Here is a 24,638-nt window from a genome sequence, read left to right as displayed (position 1 = left end):
GCTGGAGAACCTAAAAACGCAAACAACAGGAATTCTGCAGATGCTGGAAATTCAAGCAACACACATCAAAGTTTCTGGTGAACGCAGCAGGCCACTGCCTGGCCTGCTGCGTTCACCAGCAACTTTGATGTGTGTTGCTGGAGAACCTAGCGGGTCGGGCACCCTCTGTTCCAGTTTGTTTTTACAGACCGTTCACACAGACAGGGTGCAATCGTCATGAAAATTGTCTTTATTTTATAACAACTGCACAGTGCATCATAAACATGGTGTCTCTGGGTGTGGGGGGGGTTGCAAATAGTGAAAGGCCCTTGCTTTCCGGAACTGGGAGCCATTGCAATACTCCCCGGATAAAAAAAATGCTTAACGAATGAAGTTTGCGCCATCGTGGGCAATAGCTACCTGGGTGGAATATTAATATTTATTATATATTCATTTGGTGGGTGGAATATTAATATTTATTATATATTCATTTGGTGGTTTCGGGTCTTCTACAAGATTCCGGGATCGATACTGAATTGGTTACACACTGACAATAAAGCGCAATAATGGGAGAGAAACTTCGGCCGGAATTTCTGGTGAGCCACTAGATTTCGGGGATAGTGGGAGGGCGCTGACAACTGCGTGTTGTGTTTATTTCTCTTCCTGACAACAGGATCAACGTATCAAATATTTAAAAACGTTAAGACGTTGGCCTGCCGAGTCAGTCTGTCCTGGATCAGAAGCGCTCGGCAGCAGGTAACGAATTAACTTTTTTTAAATCTTTTTCTTCGGTGTCTGAACTCCGAAACTCCACGGGCGGCGGTGGGGCGGTTGAGAGGGCTGAGGGGAGGGAGATGGGACTCCTCGGGCTTGCAACTTCGCAGAAGTGTTCCCGAGTTTGAAATCACCAGAGAGCGGTTGGGCAGGGTTTTCTGTGCCGGATCGAGCCACTTTGCAGACCCAATCTAAAGCAGCGGGAGGCCGGAGGGTTGTGGTCTTAATTCCCGGGGTACTGGGATTTTATTTCACAGAGAGTGAGACATGGCTGGACTGTTCCCCTGCAGGGGCTGCTCGGACGGTGGAGGTGGAAAGTGTCTCACTTTGCGCGGCGGGTAGTCAGTATCCCGCACACTTCCTATGCAGACACACCACAGTGGTCCAGTAGTGAGTCCATGTTCCCGGTGGAAGTCTCTCCACACGGGATCTCTCCTCCTCCGCGTCGGAGTTGGAGGATGCTGCACCGACCGAGGTTCGAAGTACAGCCCTGAGAATCGTTTTACCGGTCTGAGGCAGCTCTGGGCGGCCCACGGTCCTGATCGTTGGGTACAGTACCTGGTGTGCACGGCTGGGGGTTGGTTGGAGGATCTCCTCGGTTGTCTGCCCCTGGGGTTGGCCGGAGCTGCCATCCATTAGTCCACGCGGCGGGGCTTCTGCCAGAGATGGCAGAACCGCTGGTTGGCTGGAGGGGCTGACGAGCGTGGGTCCGTCGAAAGAGATGTCAGGCTGCTGCTTCAAAGGAAAATTGGGCTCTGCGGGGAAGGTACTACGATGTGGCGCCTCTCATTGCCGGAATGCAACTGAAATCCCGAGATACAGTAGCAGAATGAGGCCATTTGGCCCTTTGAGTCTGCTCCACCATTCTATCGTGGCGGTGTTATTCTCAATCCCATTCTCCTGCGCTCTCCCCGTAACTTCTGACAACCTTGCTAATCAAAAACCCATGAACCTCTTGCTTTAAATATCCCCAGTGACTTGTCTGTGGCAATGAATTCCGCAGATTCATTACTCTTTGGCTGAAGAAGTTCCTCACCTCTGTTCTAAAGCGGCATCCTTGTATTCTGAGGAGGTGCCTTCTGGGCCTAGACTCTCCCACTGTGAGAAACATCCTCCCCACATCCACCCTGTCTAAACCTTTCAATACTTAATAGGTTTTAGTGAGATTATCCCCTCCTCCCATTCTTCTACAAGCCTAGAGGCATGAAATGCTCGCCATATGTTAACCCTTCCATTCCCAGACCATTCTCGTGAACCTCCTCTGCTCCAAAGGTAGCACATCCTCAATCATATGAAGGGCCATCTAGTGCAAGCATTTGTTTACTAAACTGCAAGAAATTTCATGAAACCTTGCCCCGTTCTCACACTCACCCCTGCCCCCCCCCCATTTCCCATAACCCTGTGACCCCATTATCCCACCTTTCCGCTCGTCTGTCCTCACAACCTGTCCATAACACCATCACCTTCCTCCCTCAGGTTCTCTACCTCCTTCCCTTCGTTCCTTCGTTCCACTGTCTCCTGTCTTCTCCTATCAGATTCCTTCTTCAGCCCTTTGCATCTCCCACCTATTGCTTCCCAGCTTCTCACATTATCCCCGCTGGATTCACCTGTCACACCTGCTCTGCCCACCACCCTGGTATTCTGGCTTCTGCCCTCTTCCTTTCCAGTCCTGGTGGGAGGTTCTTGGCCCCAAACGTCGACTGTTGGCCTCCCTCCATAGATGCAGCCTGACCTGCTGAGCTCCCCCATTCCTGTGCGCTGATTGGAATTGTTTGCCGCTCGTTATGCATCATCTGTCGTCTTCCTTTCAGGCTTATTTTGAAGAACAATGGTGAAAATGATCTTTAATCTTATTGCTGTATTGATACACCACGGAGCTGGCGGTAAGTTACAACTAACTGAATGTTTCTAACAATAAAAGAAACTGAGACCAGAAGTGAGCCTGTGAGCCAGCTCCCCTTCCCTGTGATCATGGTGGGCCATCTACCGCAGGCCTCAACCCTAACTTTCCCTTGGCCCTCCATTCCCTGATCTTTCGAAATTTTATCTACCCCTGTTGAAGTACCTCCTGTGATCTGGCCTCTGTCGGCATCTGGCATTGAGGTTTCCAGAGACACACCAGCATGAAGGTATTTCTACACACCTCAGTCTTAAATGGCTGCCCCTTATCATGTAGAATGTTTCTCAGTACAAGGCTGCCCCACTCTTGAAAATGCTTCAATATCTACCCTGCAGTGTCCTTTTTAATAAGATAGTCCCTTGTTCTTCTAATCCAAGAAGAACTCTCTGGCCTCAAGCATTATTTTTGGACTGCCTCCAATGCTAGGATATTGTTTCTCAAATCTGCATCGCCTCACCTCTCAAACATGTGGGCGGCAACTCGATGCATAAAAGCATGCGGACCCGGTCAAGAGGTTCAGTTGTCATTCAGGACCAGACATCAGAATGGGGAAGAAATGTGATCTAAGTGAGATTTTTTTTAATATAATTTTTATTAAATTTTCAAAAAGAATACATGAAAAGATAAAATCTACCCACCCCCCCTCCCCTTAACCCTCCCCCCCCCCATATATAGCCCTACCTAAAAAGAAAGAAAGAGAAAAAGAAGAACCGCCTGGGTGTTGGCAGGTTTCCACATGCTCCGTGGAATTCAAAATAAATTTGGTATAATTATTCGTTACTTTCCCCAAGTAACCAAAATCTTTATCGGAGCACTTAAATATGCCATCCTATCTTTTGTAAATAAGGGCGCCAAATATTCAAAAATGTTACATATTTATCTCTTAAATTATGAGTAATTTTTTTCAAGTGGAATAGAACTAGCCATTTCATTATTCCAACGATCCATACTTAAATACGAATCAGATTTCCAAGTAACTGCTATAGTCTTCTTAGCTACTGCCAATGCAATTTTTATAAATTCTTTCTGATATTTATTCAATTTAAGTTTCGGTTTTATCCCTTCAATATCACCTAATAGAAATAATACAGGGTTATGTGGAAGTTGAATTCCAGTAATTTGTTCCAATAAGACTCTTAAATTTATCCAAAAGGGTTGAATTTTAAAACAAGACCAAGTAGAATGTAAAAAAGTACCAATTTCTTGATTACACCGAAAACATTTATCAGATAGATTTGAATTTAATCTATTTATTTTTTGTGGTGTAATATATAATTGGTGTAAAAAATTATATTGTACTAATCTAAGTCGAACATTTATTGTATTTGTCATACTGTCAAGACAAAGTCTTGACCAATTTGTTTCATCAATATTAATATTCAGATCTGTTTCCCATTTTTGTTTTGACTTATGGATTCCTTGTTTAATTGTCTGTTCTTGAATCAAATCATACATACAAGAAATAAATTTTCTAATTTTCCCTTTTTGAATTAAAATTTCAATTTCATTAGGCTTTGGCAAAAACATTGTTTGACCCAGCTTACCTATTAAGTAAGCCCTTAATTGAAAGTAACAAAAGAAAGTATTATTAGATATTTTATATTTATCCTTTAATTGTTCAAATGACATCAATATACCTCGCTCAAAACAGTCTCCTATAAATTTAATCCCTTTTTGGTACCAATTATATAAAAGTTGATTGTCCATTGTAAAAGGAATAAGTCTGTTTTGAAACAAAGGTCTCCTTGCTAATAGAGATTTCTGTGTTTCATTATCATCATTTATCTTATTCCATAGATCAATCAAATGTGTTAATATAGGAGATTCTTTCTTTTCCCGTATCCATTTAGATTCCCATTTATATATAAAATCTTCAGGTTTATTTTCTCCTATCTTGTCTAGTTCTATTTTAATCCATGCTGGTTTTTGATCATCGAAAAAAGATGCAATAAATCTAAGTTGATTTGCTTTATAGTAATTTTTAAAGTTTGGAAGTTGTAATCCTCCTAACCCAAATTTACATGTCAGTTTTTCCAATGATATTCTTGACATTTTACCTTTCCAAAGAAATTTTCTCACACATTTATTTAACTCTTGAAAAAATTTCTGTGGCAATTGTATTGGTAATGTTTGAAACAAATACTGTAATCTAGGAAATATATTCATTTTTACAACATTGACTCTACCTACTAATGTTATTGGTAGTATCATCCATTTGTCAAGATCTTCTTGAATTTTTTTCAATAGTGGTAAATAATTAAATTTATATAAATTCTTTACATCATTATCAAGTCTTATACCTAAATACTTTATACCATTTACCGGCCATCTAAATTGGGTTACTAATCGACATTGACTATAGTCTCCTTTAGTAAGAGGTAAAATTTCACTTTTATCCCAGTTTATTTTGTAACCTGATACCTTCCCATATTCATCCAATCTAGAAGCTAATTTATGTAACGAATGTTGTGGGTTTGTTAAATATATCAAAACATCATCGGCAAAAAGATTAATTTTATATTCTTCCTGGTTAACTCTAAAACCCATAATATCTGGATCAATTCTAATTAGTTCTGCTAATGGCTCTATCGCCAATACAAATAAAGCAGGTGATAGTGGACAACCTTGTCTAGTTGACCTTTTTAACTGGAATGGTGTTGAAATTTGAGAGTTTGTCACTACTTTAGCTTTAGGGTTAGAATTTAAAGTTTTAATCCAATTTATAAAAGATGTTCCTAACCCATATTTTTCTAATACTTTAAATAAAAAATCCCATTCTAATCTATCAAATGCTTTTTCTGCATCCAAAGCTACTACTATACTCTTCTCACCCCTTTTTTGTGCCAAATGAATTATACTGAGTAGCCGAGTTACATTATCTGCCAATTGTCTATTTTTAATAAATCCTGTTTGATCCATATGTATTAATTTTGGTAAATATTTAGATAATCTATTCGATAAAATTTTTGCTATTATTTTATAATCAGTATTCAATAAAGAAATAGGCCTGTATGATGTTGGTTTCATGGGATCTCTGTCCTTTTTTGGCAATACTATTACAATCGCTGTTGAAAAAGATTCTGGAAGTTTATGTATTTTTTCTGCTTGACGTATTAGTTCCATAAAAAGAGGAAATAATAAATCTTTAAATTTTTTATAAAATTCAGGTGGAAAACCATCTTCTCCTGGAGATTTATTACTTTGGAGTGATCCTAAAGCTTCTTCAACTTCTTTTAATGTAAAAGGCATATCTAATCCTTTCTATTCTTCCAAATTCAATTTTGGAAGAGAAACTTGTGATAAAAACCTTTCTATTTCATTAACATCATTTTGGGATTCTGATTGATATAATTCAGAATAAAAATTGTTAAAGGTTTCATTTATTTCAAGAGGTTTATAAGATATTTTATTTGCCCTTGTTTTAATTGCATTTATTGTTTTGGAAACTTGTTCTGTTTTCAACTGCCAGGCAAGAATTTTATGTGCTCTCTCACCTAACTCATAATACCTTTGTTTAGTTCTTATAATTGCTTTTTCCATTCTATATGTCTGAAGTGTATTATATTGTAACTTCTTATTGAGAAGTTGTCTTCATTTTTCTTCTGACATATATCTTTGAGATTCTTTTTCTATTCTTGTAATCTCTTTTTCCAATTGATCTAGTTCTGCCATATATTCTTTCTTAATTTTAGACGTATAACTTATTATCTGGCCCCTAAGATATGCTTTCATCGCATCCCATAATATAAATTTATCCTCCACTGAATGAAAATTTGTATCCAAAAAAAATTGAATCTGCTTTTTCATAAAATCACAAAAATCTTGACGATTTAATAATGTTGAATTAAATCTCCATCTATAAGCCACTTCTTCCTTGTCAGCCATTATTATTGTCATTAATAAAGGAGAATGATCTGATAATATTCTTGCTTTATATTCCATATTTTTCACTCTGTGTTGAATATGCATTGATAATAGAAAAAAATCTATCCTTGAGTAAGTTTTATGTCTATGGGAATAGAACGAATAGTCTCTTTCTTTAGGATTGATTCTTCTCCATATATCAATCAAATTTAAATCTTTCATCAATGATAAAGTTAAATTTACTACCTTCGATTTTATAACAGCCTTGGTTGATCTATCTAAGACTGGGTCTAAACAAAAATTAAAATCTCCTCCAATTAATATTTTTTCATGTGCATCCGCCAAATTCAAAAAAGCTTCTTGTATGAATTTTGCATCATTTTCCTTTGGTGCATAAATATTCATAAAAGTCCATAGTTCGGAAAAAAGTTGACAATGTATAATCATATATCTCCCCGCAGAATCAGTTATTACATTTTGTATTCTAATTGGTAACGTTTTATTGATCAAAATTGCTACTCCCCTCGCTTTTGAATTACATGAAGCCGCAACAACACTACCCACCCAATCTCTCTTTAGTTTCTGATGTTCTGTTTCTGTTAGGTGCGTTTCCTATAAAAAAGCTAAACCTATCTTCATTTTTTTAATATATGTTAAGATTCTTTTTCTTTTCACTGGTCCATTAAGCCCATTAACATTAAAACTCAAAAAATTCAATAAATTAGTCATTATTCTTAACAAAGTTACTCCAATCTAAAACATTACTTATCTTCTCAACTCTCATAGTTCCTTGGGGAATTTCTTTAAACTTCACCATGTTGCTATGTGTCCCTCCCCCCCAACCTTCCAGGCAAAAAGAAAAAAAGATAGAAAAAAAAGAAAAAACAAAATACCCCCCCCCCACTAATGTTGTGAATGAAAGGATACACAACACTACCCCCCCTCCATTTTACGGGTCGCGGCAAAAGCCACGCTTGCACACATGATTAACGTAGCAATTGATCAGTGCTTCTTCCAGCTCCCCCGCAACAAAAAAAGTTATATATATATAGACAAAATTAGTATTACTATTCCCAACTAATTTCCTCCAGTGTTAACCTTTCTTACCCCCCTCATATAATTAATAATATATTTATACATTCATCCAGCTTCAAAAATCCAACAAGTCCATTCTTTAACCCAATCTTCATCTTCAATCTATCTCTCTCTCCTGAGTTTGTTCTTGTATCTGGTGAATATTCAGAAAATCTTGCACAAACTGCTCTGCTTTCTGGTAGTCATCAAAAAATCTTTTTTCTCCACCAGGCAAAAAAATCTTCAAAGTTGCAGGATAACGCAGTATAAATTGATAACCATGATCCCATAGGGTTTTTTTCACTGGATTAAACTTCTTCCTTTTCTTCAAAAGTTCGTAACTTATATCAGGGTAGAAAAAAACTTTGTTCCCTTTAATTATCAATGGCCCTTTTCTATCTTTGGCAGCTCGAGCAGCTGCCTGTAGAATCCTTTCCTTGTCTTGAAATCTTAAGAATTTTATTAAAATCGATCGTGGATATTGGTCATCTTTTGGTTTTGGTCTTAGAGCTCTATGTGCCCGCTCAATTTCAATTGGTCGAGCCTCCTCTCCCATTTGCAAAACATCCGGGATCCATCTTTGAAAAAATTCTATTGGTTTTTCTCCCTCCATACCTTCTGTAAGACCAACAATTTTAATATTATTACGTCTACTGAAATTTTCCAACATGTCCACTTTCTCCAAGAGTCGGTTTCTTTCCGAGTTCCAAACAAGCAAATCATTTTCTGTTTTTTCCACTCTATCATTCATAAGCCCCATTTCTCTTTCCATCTTCTGAAGCTTCTTTTCCATTTTGTCCTGTCTTTCCATAACTTTATTATAGCACATCTTCGTATCTCTAAGCTCTTCTCTTACTTTTCTTAATTCAGCCGTTGATTGCAATATAGCCTCTCTTATGTCTCTATCATCTCCTTTACTTCCACTCGCTTCCAATTCTTCCTCCTCTTCTTCATCTGTGTTCTCTGCAGAATCCAATTCTGACTCTGAGTCATTTTCAATTGCAGTGGCTGTCGGTTCTTGTAGTTTGCGTTGTGTCGATTTGCGCATGCGCTCTTCTTTGCGCATGCGCATTTCCGGTGTCTTCTTCAGAGAAACCGTTGCCACCGCCATTGCTCCCTGTTCTACCGAAGGAGATCCAACCTGAGTCCGAAGCTCCATCGTTGCAGTAGGCCCTTTTTTCTTCCCGTCTCGCGGCTGCTTCGCAACAGCAGACTTCTTTTGTTGCAGTTTAGGAGGCATATCGTAAAGTAGTCTTACAAAGTTTACAAATAATTTTGAGAAAATATTTACCAACTTTGTTTTATTTAAACGGTACTTTACTGATTTGTTGCAGGAGAGCTGGATTTACACGTCTCAATCCCACGTCATCACGTGACGCCTCCCGATTTAAGTGAGTTTGACTGCAGAATGGTCATTGGTGCCAGATGGGGTGGTTTGAGTATCTCAGGAACCGCTGATGTCCTGGGATTTTCACGCCCAAAGGTCTGTAGAGTTTACAGAGTATGGTGGGAAAAACAAAGCAAAGAAAATCCGGCAAGTGGCACTTCTGTGGGTGAAAACATCTTGTTAATGAGAGAGGTCAGAGGAGAATAGCCAGACTGGTTTAAGCTGACAGGAAGGCGACAGTAACTCAACCACATGTCACAACAGTAGTGTGCAGGAGAGCATCTCTAAATGCACAACACGTTGAACCTAGAAGTGGTTGGGCTACAGCAGCAGATGTGTACGACCACTTATGTACATTCCATGGCCATTTTATTAGGTATACCTCCCTACTGCCCGTTACGCCACTGGCGTTTAGGGCAGCAATGAAGGTCCTCCATCTCTGGCAGTGTTCAGGGCTTCCTTTATCAATAGCTTCCTCTCAGTTTACTGTCAGCCATGCAAGTCCCGGGAGGAGACTCAGGAATACCGTCGCACTTAGATGCAGTTTCACCAATCAGGGTTGTTAACCCTGAGCTGAACCCTCAAACATGGAGGGCTGGTGGACCACTCTACCCTTTGACCTTTTTGGTACTGGTGACCCTACCATGAGCCAAAGCATAACACCCCGACTCCAGCCACCATAGCCCTCTGAACTCATTGGGACACACAAGCCTCCAAAGTACAACAATGTTGCAGTCCTCGTGGAGGTTGTCTGGTACAGGAGATACCTAATGAAGTTGTGTGCAAACAAGCTTTACATTTGGCTTTTTCCGCGGTTAGTGAAGCGCATGAGTTCTTGAAACATTTTTCTATCTTTACTTTAGATCTCTGATAGTTTATTTTTCCTGCTTTAATTTCCAGGTCATCCTAAACCCGACATGGTACCTAAAAATGTTATAGCCATCCATGGCCAGTCTGTCGTGCTGGAATGCAGTGTCGAGGCACCACTGGAGCATTGCTTCATCAACTGGCAACGGAAGGAGACTGGTCAGGTTGTCCACAGCTACTATTATGACCAAGTTCAGAATGAAAGGCAGGATTCACGATATGCAGGCAGGACGACACTATTCCCTGAGGAGTTTAAAAATGGGAATGCTTCCCTGAAACTCGACAGAGTGGATTCACTGGATTCTGGATTATATCAGTGTCACACTTCATGCAACTCCAGGCATGAAAGTCTTCTGAATGTCACTGTAGCAGGTATATTTTTCTGGTTACATCTTTCACTCTTCTTCAAAGACGCTCCCTCACACCAGATTCACATGACCAGGAATGTGCATTGAGCAAGTGTATTGCTTGATTGCACTATTGGTGTGCACCCCAGAGTTCTGAAAGAGGTGGCTGAAGAGATCATGGAGGTGTTAGTCACGACCTTTCAAGAATCACTAGATTCTCAAATGGTTCCAGAGGACTGGAAAATTGCAAACGTTGCTCCACTCTTCAAGAAGGGAGAGAGGCAAAGAAAAGGAAACTATAGGCCAGTTAGTCTGACTTCAGTGATTGGGAAGATGTTGGAGTTGATTGTTGAGGATGTGGTTTGGGGGTACTTGGATGCACATGATAAAATAGGCTGTAGTCAGCATGGTTTCCTCAAGGGAAAATCTTGCCTGACAAATCTGTTGGAATTCTTTGAAGAAGTAACAAGCAGGATAGACAAAGGAGAATTGGCTGATGTTGTGTACTTGGCTTTTCAGAAGGCCTTTGACAAAGTGCCACACATGAGGCTGCTTAACAAGCTGTGAGCCCATGGTATTACAGGAAAGATTCTAGCATGGATAAAGCAGTGGCTGAATGGCAGGAAGCAGAGAGTGGGAATAAAGGAAGCCTTTTCTGACTGGCTACTAGTGACTGGTGGTGGTGGTCCGTAGGGGTCTGTGTTGGGACTGATTCTTTTTACATTATATGTCAATGATTTAGATGACGGAATTGATGGCTTTGTTGCAAAGTTTGCAGGCAAAATGGAGATAGGTGGAGAGGCAGAGAGTTTTGAGGAAGTAGAGAGGCTACAGATGGACTTAGGTTAGTAGAATGGGCAAAGAAATGGCAAATGGATTACATTGTTGGGAAGTGTATGGTCATGCACTTTGATAGAAGAAATGAAAGAGTTGTCTGTTTTTTTAAATGGAAAGAAAATACAAAAAAACTTTGGGGTGCACTGGAACTTTAGGGTGCAGGACTCCCTAAAGGTTAATTTGCAGGTTGAGTCTGTGGTGAGGAAGGCAAATGGAACGTTAGCATTCATTTCAAGAGGACTGGAATATAAAAGCTAGGATGTAATGTTAAAACTTTATAAAGCCCTGGTGAGACCTCACTTGGAGTACCGTGAGCAGGTTTGGGCCCCTTATCTCAGAAAGGATGTGTTGAAACTGGAGACGGTTCACAAAAATGATTCCAGGATTGATTGGTTTGTCTTCTGAAGAGTGATGGCTCTGGGTCCGTATTCACTAGAATTCGGAAGAATGAGGGGTGACCTCATTGAAACCTATAGAATGGTGAAAGGCCTCGAGAGAGTGGATGTAGAGATGATGCTTCCTATCTTAGGTGTGTATATAGCTATGGAGCATAAGACTTTTGCACAAAACTGTATTGCATTGTACTGCTCCACTGCCTCAGGATAGAGGGGCGTCCATTTAAAACAGAGAGGTAGAGAAATTTCTTTAGCCAGAAGGTGGTGAATTTGTGTGACTTGTTACCACAGGCAGCTGTGGAGGGCAGGTCATTGAGTATATTTAAGCCGGTGATGGATAGGTTTTTGATTGGCCATGGCAACAAAGGTTACAGGGTGAAGGTCAGAGAGTGGGGCTGAGGTTGGGGAGCCATGATTGAATGGCGGAGCAGACTTGATGGGCCAAATGGCCTAATTCTGTCCAAATGTCTTAAGATATTTGCACAGTACTGTATGTTAATTCCCATGAACAACAGAAGTGTTTCCCCCTCTCTGCACTTCTAATAATTCTTTCTTTATCAGCCTTATGTGAATTTGATGTTATTCATTTTACACCAGTAAAGATATGGCAACACATTGTGTTTTTAGTTTACTTTTGACTTGTAGAGAAATCTGTAGAAACATAAGCCAATTGATGTCCAGCAAGAGGCTCTCTTGGATTATGTACAGTTCTGGTTAATCATATCTGTGCCAAAGGCCATCAGCAATAGCATTGTGAAGTTCACGAGTTAAGAAGCTGCAATTGATTAACCGTTTTACATTTACAGCATATTACGATGAGCCAGTTTTGTCAATCAGGCAGAAGTTTTCCAGCTGCCTTCTAATGTTCGAGTCGCATGGTCTTCCAATTGCTGATGTTTCTTGGTACAACGGAGATAGTCTGAATCGTTCCCTTTCAGCTGAATATGTGTACCGGACATCTGATGATGGTCTATACACAGTCCAAAGCTCAATGGAAGTTGATATCAGAGGAAAAACAAACTATACATTTGTGCTCAGAAATGCTGCTCTCAATCAAACCATTTTGAGGACACTAGGTTGTACTTCAGGTAAGCCTTTTGTTCTCTTCTTCACGTTCATTTCCTTTCTTTGCTAACTACGTTTGTAGATCATTATCGCTCTGAGGAGATGATAAGGATTTTAAAACTACTAACCCTGTCCTACCCTGTGGCACCGCCCAGCAGACTTCCAATCTCCCTCCGATCTGCCAATTCCTGTGTATTAGGTAGACCCATCTCCAATAGCCACTGAATAGGACTTCTGTCTACATTTTTAATGCGGCTGTATATTTTTTTTTAGCTTTTTTTCTTTAATTAATTAAAGACTTTCTCCTGTTTCTTTCAGAAAATCCCACAGGACCCCATGAATTTACCAGAAATTATGCTTTCTTCATAAGCTGCATTCTTTTGCTGGGGCTTCTATTTGTTTTATTATTTAGTTACACCTGTACTAAATTAGATAAAATAGAGAAAGGTCATATTGAATTAAGTGGTCTTGCTCATGTATGATAGTGGCATGTTCTCATTGATGGTATGTATGTTCTGAGTGAACTGAAATCTGGTGAAGTGTCTGAATGGCTGGGATGTCGATGAGTGAGCCGACAACAAGCCGGAGCTGGTCTGAGTGATGTGGATGTAATGGAATCATGGAAATCATCTGTATTCTGACTGAGTGACTGTGATTCTGTGGTTGTATGGTTTCACATGGCATTGGGGTTTGGAGCTCGAGCTGATTGCTCCACGAGCAGTCTCAGGATGACTCAGGACTCAGCACAAACAGATCTGTCGACGATCACGTTAACGGCTCCATGTATAACGGAGCTGTAAGGTCTACTCTGAAAACAAAACAAAGAGTTAGATGTGCAATGGGATTGAGGGAACCACCAACCTTATTAAGTGCTCCCCATATACAGTAATGGGATTGAGAGATCCACCTAGAATTAGACTGGCAAGTCCTCTAGCATGAGATTGAGGTGTCTGTTTACAAAATCGTGCAGTGGGCTTGGTAAATCTGCCCATTATCGTGAGTTGCATGCACAATGGAGACATTCATACTGAGAGATCTGGTCTTACGAGGATTCAGGAAATAGGAACAATCGTGCAGGCAGGTTCCTCCATTGTTTTACGATCATGGGTTAAGGGTGAAAGGTGAAAAGTTTAAGGGGAACGTGAGGGGAAACTTCTTCACTCAGAGGGTCGAGAGACTGTAGAACGAGCTGCCAGCATAAGTGGTCAGCAGATACGGGCTCAATTTCAACATTTAAGAAACGTTTGGATAGGTACATGGATGGTAGGGGTATGGAGGGCTATGGTCCCAGTGCAGGTCATTGCGACTAGGCAGTTTAAATGGTTTGTCAAGGACGAGATGAGACGAAGTCTTTTTCTGAGCTGTTCTTTTCTATGACTCTAAATATTCCATGTGTAATGGGATCGAAAGGTCTGCCAGGACACAATGACTTCCCACTCTTATTGGGGTGTCCACCGATTTTTTTATTATTTCCCACTGTACCATTGTCACAAAACAACAAAGTTCATGAAACACATATAAAAATTGCTGGTGAACGCAGCAGGCCAGGCAGCATCTATAGGAGGAGGTACAGTCGGCATTTCGGGCCGAGACCCTTCGTCAGGACTAACTGAAGGAAGAGTTAGTAAGAGATTTGAAAGTGGGAGGGGGAGGAGGAGATCTGAAATGATAGGAGAAGACAGGAGGGGGAGGGATAGAGCCAAGAGCTGGACAGGTGATTGGCAAAAGGGATATGAGAGGATCATGGGACAGGAGGCCAAGGGAGAAAGAAAAGGGGAAGGAGGGGAAAAAACCCAGAGAATGGGCAAGGGGTATAGTGAGAGGGACAGAGGGAGAAAAAGACAGAGAAAAAAATACATATATAATAATAATAAATAGATAACGGATGGGGTATGAAGGGGAGGAGGGGCATTAACGGAAGTTACAGAAGTCAATGTTCATTCCATCAGGTTGGAGGCTACCCAGATGGAATATAAGGTGTTGTTCTTCCAATCTGAGTGTGGCTTCATCTCGACAGTAGAGGAGGCCGTGGATAGACATATCAGAATGGGAAAGGGACGTGGAATTAAAATGTGTGGCCACTGGGAGATCCTGCTTTCTCTGGCGGACAAAGTTCATGACACATCAGTGAGAGTAAACCTAATTCTGGCTTCCTGTATCCTGAGCAACCAGCGTTTATTGATTATATGGGCGCCAGGCTTACCGCTCAGGGTGCCATAGTTCAATCCCATCGTCCTCCCCACAGAGTGCTTGGGTTTATCTGGCGGCCTCCGGTTTCATCCTGCACTCCAAACACACACTGCTTAGTAGGTTAACTGGTCATTGTAATTTCTCCCGTGATTAGGCCAGGGTTAAATCGGCGGCACGACTCAAAGGACTGGGAGGGCCTATTCCACGCGGTATCCCTAATTAAATAAAGGTTGCTCTGTAGTCATGAAATTGCGGTCACCTATGATCATGAAAGTCGTTAACTTATTCTTGATGAGTGACTGAGAGCTGATGGATGCAAGGAACCTGGGTGTGATAGCACTGAACGATCCGCACGAGTTTGATAATAGTCGTAGATTGCGAGGTGAGCAGATTGAGAGAATTATTCACAACAGTGTGAGGAATAATATTCAAAACCTGTCTTTAAACATTACAAAAACAGTTTAACCTAAGAAAAAGCAACTGTATTCAATGTTTGCTGGATCCTGTTTCTATTGTCTTTTGTATTTAATCTTACTATTGTCATTTTATGTTTTTATGTGATACTTAATAATATAATAAAGTGATTTAATAAATTAGAAATGTCTATGGCATCCATTCTTATTTATAACACTGCAGGGATCCGTGTCACCAGCAGTCAGGGGAGCGGTGGGCGGGAATGTGAACGCGAGTAAGGGGAGCGATGGGCAGACATCAGTCAGACGACTCGGCGGGAGCCCAGCCAGACACAGAGGTAGGAGTGTGCCTGGAGCTCCTGATCTCAGTTTAACAACGTCAGCCACCCCGTGGCCCAGGCAGAGCCACTGCCAGTGTAACACTGATCTAACTGCAATTACAGGAGTCTCTCAGGGCTGGAGAGTGAGGTAGGGCGCAGGGCCAGCCTGGGGTTGGGGGGGGTGCTGATGGTGCAGGGTGGGGGGGGTGTTGTGTGAGCAAATATCCTCATTACAGAGATGGATGGCTCTCTGTAGGAACCATGAGAGGGGAAGGAGTGTGTAATAGATAGAAAGATGTGGGGAGGTATGTGTGTGTGTGTGTATGTGTGTGTATTTGCATGTGTGTGTGCACATGTGCATTTGCTTGTGCATGTGTGTGTGTGCGTTTGCGTGTGCATGTGTGTGTTTGTGGTTAGCACACATCCATGAGCATGCAGTAGAACCAGGGGCAAAACTAAATCAAGGTTCTCACAAGAATGATAACGTCACTAACTTCACCGATTTATCCCATCTATACTGGTTGCATCGAGCATTTTCATACCAGTACACTATGCAGATTGACTTTCATCTCCGAGCAGAGCCTGGTCTCCTGCTGTCTTGGACCTCTCCATCTCCGGATTGAGACCTGGCCAACGACTAACCCACGTGCCTGTTAAAACAAAACCACACGCGGGCAGCCTCGACTCCACGATGTGGAGACTGGTACCAGGAAACCCAGCACCCTTATGCACAACCCAAACCGTCACAGGAATGAGTGTTGCTCACAGAATCTGATACATTGGCACTGCCATAGCTCACTGAGTGATACACAACGGGCAGGGGACAGACAGCTCAAAACCACTCTGTCTCACTCACCACCTTATGAAGAAGGAGGTGCTGTGATCTGCAAACACAGTACAATTTTAAGCCCATCTACCCTACTGGGGCATAGGCTGCTGACAGTATCTTGCTCAAGTCCTCTGTCCTGGGTAAATCTTTCACCTTGTCTCCCTCTTCTTGGCAGATTCTTCTCTCCCAGAGGTGAGGTCTTTGGAGCTTATGTTGGGGTTTCTGGAGCTCTGGGTTTTATAGGATGGGACTGCTAGCTTCTGCCTAACCCTCCTCCTTTTACAGCCAGGCTTGGGCCATCCGGGGCATAGTCCTAGAAACATATGAATCCCCAGAATCTGATCAGTTATATCACAAGGGCAGACACGATGGGCTGAATGGACTAATTCTGTTCCCATGTCCTGTGGCCTCTGTCTTAAGGGAAGCAAGAAAGCAAATTGCTGGTACATTGGCAGAGATTTCTGTTTCTTCATCAGCCCCTTGTGAAAGACAGGAGGATTAGAGGTTAGCTATTGTGCCTTCCATTAAGAGGGGCAGCTAGGAAACCCTGCCGGTGAGCCTTAAGTAGCAAGAAGTTTTTGGAAAGGACTCTGAGGAACAGGATTTACTTGCTCTGAGAAAAGCAAGGACTGATTAGAGGTACCTGAGTTTTGTGGTGGGTGATCATGACTCAAGAATTTGATAGTGTTTTTCTGAGGAGGTGTACGAGTGCACTGACAAGAGCAGGTTGGTAGAGGCTGTCCACACAGATCTCAGAAAGACCTTTGACAATGTCCCACATGTGAGGCTGATCTAGGAGATTAGGACACAAGTAATCCGGGGTGAGTTAGCAAACTGAGTGCAAAATTAGCTTGGTGTTGGGAGGCGGAGGATGGCAGCTTTACAGAGTGGAGGCCTGTGGCCAGTAGTGTGCCACAGGGACCGGCACTGGGCTCTCTGTTATTTGTCATAGATATTAACAATTTGGATGGGAATCTGAAAAGCCTGATCAGTAAGTTTGCTGATGACACCAAAGTCGGTGGTGTGGTGGACAGTGAGTAAGGTGCCTGATTAGTAAGATTGCTGATGTCAGCAATCGGTGATGTGGTGGACAGTGAGTAAGTTTGTCCGAGGTTACAACGGGACCTGGATCAGCTGGAGAAGTGAGCAAGGGGATGGCACATGGACCTTGTCTCAGGTGATGCGTTTTGTGAAGTTAAATCGCAGTCAATGATAATCAGATGGGGAGCAATGTAGAACAGAGACCTCGTGCAATCTTCCCTGAAAATGAGGATACAGATGGACAGAGTAGTAGGGGAGGCAAATGGCATGATTACCTTCACCAGCCGAGGCCCTCTCTCACCTTACCTCCTTGCCTGCCCATCGCCTCCCCCTGGTGCTCCTCCCCCCTCTTCTTTCCTCCATGGCCTTCTGTCCCTTTCACCAATCACCTTCCCAGCTCTTTACTTCATCCCTCCCCTTCCCAGTTTCACCCATCGCCTGGTGATTCTCTCTCCCTTCCTCCCCCCACCCCCACCTTTTAAATCTACTCCTCAGCTTTTTTTCTCCAGTCCTGCCGAAGGGTTTCGGCCCGAAACGTCGACTGTACTTTTTCCCATGGATGCTGCCAGGCCTGCTGAGTTCCTCCAGCATTTTGTGTGTGTAGCTTAAATGTTGAGATGCCATGTTACAGCTGTTCAAGATGGTGGTTAGGCTACACTTTAGAGTATCGGTGTGTAACTACACTAATTAAACTAGAAGGGGTTCAGAAACATATTCACAAGGATGTTGCCTGGGTTGCAGGGCTAGATTACTTAGGAGAAATTGGAGAGTTTTCCCTGGAGTGGAGAAGGTTAAGGAGTGACACAATAAGAGGCATAACGTTTTGAGAGGCATAGATAGTTGGTGACTATTTCCCATGTTAAGAGGGTCCAAAACTAGAAGGCATAGGTTTAAGATTAAAGGAAGGAAGTATAAGAACGTAAGAAATAGGAGGAGTAGGCCATCCAGCCCATCGAGCTTGCCCCGCCATTCAATAAGATCATGGCTGATCTGTCCGTAAACTCAGCTCCATCTACCTGCCTTTCTTCCATAACCCTCAATTCCTGTTACTATGTAAAAATCTATCCAACCTTATCTTAAATATATTTACTGAGGTAACCTCCACTGCTTCATTGGGCAGAGAATTCCACAGATTCACCACTCTCTGGAAAAAGCACTTACTCCTCATCTCCGTCCTAAATCTACTCCCCTGAATCTTGAGGCTATGTCCTCTAGTTCTAGTCTCACTTATTATTATTATTATGATTATGAAGACACGTAGTCCTCTTTTATTGTCATTTAGTAATGTATGCATTAAGAAATGATACATTATTTCCTCCGGTGTGATATCACAAAACACAGGACAGACCAAGACTGAAGAAACTGACAAAACCACATAATTATAACATATAGTTACAAACAGTGCAACAATACCATAACTTGATGAAGAAGTCCATGAGCACAGTAAAGTTCAAAGTTTCTCAAATGTCCCTCATCTCACGCAGACGGGAGAAGGAAGAAAAACTCTCCCTGCCATGCCGACCACAATCCGACTCTGAGTCATCCGAAAACTTCGAGCTCTGATCAGCTCTCCGACACCGAGTACTGAGCAGCATCTCTGCCGAAATGATTCGACCTCCTTCTCGGTCACCAAAAGCAGGCAAGGCCGGGGATTTTGAGGCCTACCCTCTGAAAGGTTCCCGACCACACAGTAACGACAGCAGCGAACAGGTGTTTCAGAAATTTCTCCAGATGTTCTTCTGTGCTTTTACGTCCATTCTCCGTCAAATCAGAATTGTCCACGGCCCCTATTTAACAGATACGACATCATTTTTCACCGGAGGGCTGCGCACACGCAGGCGCGCCGCCATCTTCTCCTCCCACCTTACCAGCAGAAACAACTTTCCTGTCTCTATCTTATCTATCCCTTCCATAATTTTACATGTTTCTATACAATCTCCTCTCATCCTTCTGAATTCCAGTGAATACCGTCCCAGGCGACTCAATTTCTGCTCATAGTCTAACCCTGTCATTTCTGGAATCAACCTGGTGAACCTCCTCTGCACCGCCTCCAAATCCAGTATTTCCTTCCTCAAGTTAGGAGACCAGAACTGCACACAGTACTCCAGGTGTAGCCTCACCAGTATCCTGTACAGTTGCAGCATAACCTCCCTGCTCTTAAATTCAATCCCTCCAGCAATGAAGGCCAACATCTCATTTGCCTTCTTGATAGCCAGCTACACCTGCAAACTAACCTTTTGCGACTCATGCACAAGCACACCCAAGTCCTTCTGCACAGCAGCATGCTGCAATCTTTTACCATTTTAATAATAATCTGATATTCCAACTTTGCTTCCAAAGTGGATGACCTCACATTTACCAACATCGTACTCCCATCTGCCAGACCCTTGCCCACTCACTGAACCTATCTCTATCTCTCTGCAGACTTTCCATATCCTCTGCACAATTTGCTTTTCCACTCAATTTATTATCATCAGCAAACTTAGATACACTACACTCAGTCCCCTCTTCCAGATTGTTAATGTACAAGAACATTATATATCGTATATCATGAACAGTTGTGGGCCCAGCATCAACCCCTGTGGCACACCGCTCTCCACTGATCGCCAAGCAGAGTAACACCCATATATTCCAATTCTCTGCTTTCTATTGGTTAACCAAATTCACTATCCATGCGAATACATTATCCCCAACTCTGTGCATCCTTATCTTACGGATAAGTCTTTTATGTGGCACCTTATCGAACGCCTTCTGGAAAACCAAGTAAATAACGTCCATCTGTTCGCCTTTGTCCACTGTGCTTGTTATATCTTCAAAGAACTCCAGTAAGTTTGTCAAACAGGCCCTGCCTTTGCTGAATCCATGCTGCGTCTGCCTGATGGATCCATTTCTTTCCAGCTGCCTCATTATTTCTTCTTTAAAGAGAGCTTCAAGTATTTTCCCAACTACAGATGTTGAACTAACTGGTCTATAGATACCCGTCTTTTCCCTACATCCTTTTTTTAACAGTGGCGTGACATTTGCCACCTTCCACTCCGCCGGGACCTGCCCAGAGTCTAGAGAACTTTGGTAAATTATCACCGAAGCCTCTGCCATTTCTTTCAGTAGCCTGAGATGCGTTCCATCAGGACCAGGGGATCTGAGGAGTAAATCTTTCATATAGGGTGTAGTTGGTATCTAGAAGGAGTGGCCAGAGGAAATGGTGGAAGCAGGAACATTTAAGACAAGCCTTGGCAGATACTTGAGTGAGCAAAGCTTAGGAGAACTGGAATTAATGTAGGCAATTGGGATTGGGCTAGATAAGCACGATAGCTAGCATATGTGACAGGCCAAAGGGCTGTTTCTATCCATACAACTATCTCTCTCCCTCAGCTATGACATCATTTCTGATTGGACACAGAAAATTCATCGGCTGCTCTTTAACCTCATCCTTTTGAACCCACCAGGGTCCCCAACTGTCCCTGCAGGAGAACTCGCGGTTGACCTGCATTTGCTGTGCCTGGTAGAGTGCAGAAGAGTACAGTGCAGTACGGGCCCCTGGCTCATGATGTTGTGCAGCCTTTCAACCCACTCCACAATCAGTCTAACCCTTCCCTCCTACATAACACTCTTATCACCTGTGTCCCTGTCTAAGAGCCTCTGAAAAATCTCTAATGTATCTGCCTCTACCATCACCCCTGGCAGAGTGTTCCACCCACCCACCACTCTGTGTAAATACCCTACCTCAATCACCTTAGAATTATGCACTCTCTTAGTAACCATTTCCACCCCGGGAAAAAAGGCACTGGCTGTCCACTCTGTCTATGCCTCCTATCATCTTATATACCTCCATGTCTTCTCCTATCAGATTCCCCCTTCTCCAGCCCTGCATCTCTTTCACCAATCTACTTCCCAGCTCTTTACTTCATCCCTCCCCCTCCCAGTTTCACCTACCGTCTTGTGTTTCTCTTTCCACTCCCCCACCTTTTAACTCTACTCCTCAGGTTTTTTTTTCTCCAGAAGAGTCTTGGCCCGAAATGTCAACAGTACTTTTTCCCATAGATGCTGCCTGGCCTGCTGAGATCATCCAGCATTTTATGTGTGTTGCTTGGATTTCCAGACTTTTCTATTATTTCTTGTACGCCTTTATCACGTCACCTCTCACCCTCCTTTGCTCCAAAGAGAAATGCTCCAGCTTGCTCGCCTATCCTCCTAGGACTTCCTCTGTAATCCAGGCAGCGTCCTGGTAAATCTCCTCTGCTCCCTCTCGAGAGCGTTCACATGCTTCCTATAATGACGTCACCCTGAAATGCACACAATGGTCAGTTAAAACTGGCCACAGTGGAATGAGGTCTCTGAAGAGAAGCCAATCACAAATTGGGTGACTGTTATCTGTAGTCTGTAACTGCGACTCTGAGCCACAGGCAACTGCACTTCCATTCTCCATGTCACTCCCACTCTGAGTTCTGTCTTTAGCCTCTTTTACTGTTCCACTGAAGCCCAATGTAGCCTCAAAGTGACGTAATTCATCTTCCCACTAAACTTACTACTGCACTTGGGTATTAGGGCATATTCTGGAGTTATGGTATATAGCAAGTACTAATTTCAACAGCAGCCAGTCTTCAGACCTGAATGTGGATTGTAGATTGAATTTAAAATGCAGCTCTGAACAATGGTCTTCCTGGAGCTGCCGACTGGGGTTGATTCCAAACAAAGAACCATTCCATTTGACCTCAGATGCCTGCATCTGCATGATTGTGACCAAGAGTCAGTGGGAATTAGCATTTATTTTGGGTGTCTGATGTATGAATGTGAAGTAAGCGGTGTTTGAATATTATATGTAATTCAAAGGAAGCATTGCAGATACAGTGTAACTATAGAATTGTCCTGCTGTTTCCTTTGATCTTTATCATATAAAAATGTCATTTAATATTGGGTCAGGCAGGCCTCTTCTTCCAAGAGTGCCTCAGATATGATGCCTGCTGCTCGTTTTGCTAAATATAGACTTCTGTATCCACCAGCTTCCATGTCTCTCTGGTGACTTCGTTCACAATCACAACAGGTCTCAACAATGCAATGACTTGACATCGTCAGCCTCTCCACATTCTGCTGACATTCATTCACACTGTAACATTTTAACTGTGTTTCTCTCCACAGATGCTGTCCAGCCTGCTGAGTATTCCCAGAAGCTTTCATCTCAGACTTGCAGCATCTGCAGTGTTTTGCTTTCCGAAGAAAAAGTCAGTGGATCTACCTTCTTCTGGAAGGGTTGAGGAGAAGACCATAAGACATAAGGAGCGGGAGTCTGCTCCGCCGTTTGATCATGGTTGAAGGAAAGCTTCTTTAGGTGCCTGCCTCCATTAGGAACGAGTCGCACTGGTGAATCAGTGATCTCCTTAGGGGAGAACTGATGGTGTCCTGACCCTGCAGTCTACTCGGACAGAGAACCTTTATCGTGGGAAGTACTTGTGGCCATATGGGGAAGACAGGAAAGCCCAGGACGTGCTGCACCTGCAGTGACCCTGGAGCTGTGACGCAGCACCCCTGCACTTCCAGAAGCTGCAGAGAAGAGGACCATCAGACAAGAGGTTAAAAGATCAAGTGCCTCAGCTTGTGGTGGGGGAGGGTCCATCTCTACTGACTGTGTCTCAAATGCTCCTAGAACAATGCACAGGCAATGAGAGAAAGATGTCAACCAACAGTTACTATTTTGTTCTTTCAAACAGCTCCATCTGCCATTTCTCACTCTCCTACTTTCATCTCTGCCTCGTTTGTGGGGTTTCAGAACTTTTCACCAAAACCATCACAAAGGACATGGAGGTAATGATCTCAGACAGAGAAGGCACGTAGGTCAAAGTCTACCTGTGCATGAACAATGCCACCAGTCCTGAAGGAGGGTCTTGGCCCAAGCTGCCGACTGTCTACTCTCTTCCATAGATGCTGCCAGGCCTGCTGAGTGTTCCTCCAGCATTTTGTGTGTGTTGCTTTGGATTTCCAAGATCTGCAGACTTTCCTGTGTTTACGAATGCCGCTATCTTCTGCTCAGCGTTGTTGTCCATAGATGGATTGATGAACAAATGCTTAATCTGACTTTAGGGGTTGGGGGGAGCGCAGAGCGATTCCCAGCAAGAGTAAAGCCATGCTCTTGGGCAATTAATCCAAATGATCCAATGATGGGAACTCCACAGTAACCTCTCACCCAATGCCAACAGGAGCAAGGATCTGATAGTAGACTTCAGGAGATGGATACCAGAGGTCCATGAGCCAGTCCTCATTGGCGGATCAGAGGTGGAGAGGGTCAGTAACTTTAAATTCCTGGGTGTCATGATCTTAGAGGACCTTGTCCTGGACCCGTCATATAAATGTATTTGCAAAGAAAGCTCAACAGCACCTCTGTTTCATCAGGAGTCTGTGGAGATTCAGCGTGTCATTAAAAATCTTGGCAAACTTCTATAGATGTGTGGTGGAACGTGTGCTGACTGGCTGCATTGTGCCTGGTATGGGAACACCAATGCCTTTGAGCAGAAAATCCCACAAAAGGTAGTGGCAGTAGCCCAGTACATCAAGGGTAAAGCCTTCCCAACTATTGAGCACATCTACATGAAACGTTGCCATAGAAAAGAAAGCAACATCCATCATCAAAGATCCTCACCACTCAGGCCATGCTCTTTTCTCGCTGCTGCCATCAGGTAGAAGGTACAAACTCCTCAGGACTCGCACCACCAGGTTGACGAACTGTTACTACCCCTCAACCATCAGGCTCTTGAACAAAAGGGGATAACCACACTCAGTCTATTTCTAGTGCTCCCACAACCAATGGGCTCTCTATCTTGTTATTTTATGCTCGTTATTTATTGCTATTTATTTATAACTGCATTTGCACAGCTTGTTGTTCATTGATCCTGTTTACAGTTACTGTTCTATAGATTTGCTAAGTATGCCTGCAGAAAAATAATCTCAGGGTTGTATGTGGTGACACGAATGTGCTCTGATAATAAATTTTACCTTGAACTTTCAACGCTATGACAGCTCGGGGCGTCAGAGCTTGGAGTTCACCCGCAGAGTCCTCTGTAAGGAGTCTCGGTTCATCCCCCCCCCCCCCCCGTGGAATGTGTGGGTTTTCTCCGGGTGCTCCAGTTTTCTCCCACAGTCCAAAGACGTGCCGGGCAGGTGAATTGGTCATTGTCAATCGTCCTGTGGTTAGGTGTGGGCTAATCGGGGATGTGGGGTTGGTGGGGCAGCGTGGATCAGAAAGCCGGAAGGGCCAATCCTCGCTGTATCACTAAATAAAAATAAATTATTTGTTCCCTTCTTCATCAAGTTCTGGAGGTTCTTGGAATTTCAGAAAGGCTGGGAATGCAGTGAGACTTGAGTGGA

General features: G+C 42.9%; 2 protein-coding genes across 3 annotated transcripts in view; one reads left to right on the top strand and one right to left on the bottom strand.

Annotated features, from left to right (window-relative positions):
* Positions 1 to 1,453, bottom strand: part of LOC140190579 (F-box only protein 39-like) — a 58,883-nt gene extending 57,430 nt beyond the window's left edge. The window contains exon 1 of the mRNA XM_072247263.1: positions 1,312 to 1,453. The gene's annotated coding sequence lies outside the window, so the exon portion shown is untranslated. The remainder of the gene's footprint in view (positions 1 to 1,311) is intronic.
* On the top strand, positions 579 to 24,437 carry LOC140190580 (CD276 antigen-like). 2 transcript variants are annotated; one of them, XM_072247265.1, is made up of 6 exons: positions 579 to 735; positions 2,565 to 2,636; positions 8,926 to 8,982; positions 9,879 to 10,217; positions 12,231 to 12,512; positions 22,419 to 24,437. In XM_072247265.1, the coding sequence occupies exons 2-6, from the start codon at positions 2,582 to 2,584 to the stop codon at positions 22,532 to 22,534; spliced, it is 849 nt and encodes a 282-aa protein (XP_072103366.1). In that variant the 5' UTR covers positions 579 to 735; positions 2,565 to 2,581; the 3' UTR covers positions 22,535 to 24,437. The 2 variants fall into 2 exon arrangements, with proteins under 2 accessions (XP_072103366.1, XP_072103365.1); XM_072247264.1 differs by lacking the exon at positions 22,419 to 24,437 and adding an exon at positions 12,808 to 15,233.
* The last annotated feature ends 201 nt before the right edge of the window (positions 24,438 to 24,638 follow it).

This window comes from Mobula birostris, chromosome 30 (assembly GCF_030028105.1).
Source record: "Mobula birostris isolate sMobBir1 chromosome 30, sMobBir1.hap1, whole genome shotgun sequence".
In the NCBI taxonomy this organism is placed as follows: domain Eukaryota; kingdom Metazoa; phylum Chordata; class Chondrichthyes; order Myliobatiformes; family Myliobatidae; genus Mobula; species Mobula birostris.
Note: the sequence above shows the minus strand (reverse complement) of the source record. Positions and strands in the feature narration are given on the sequence as shown.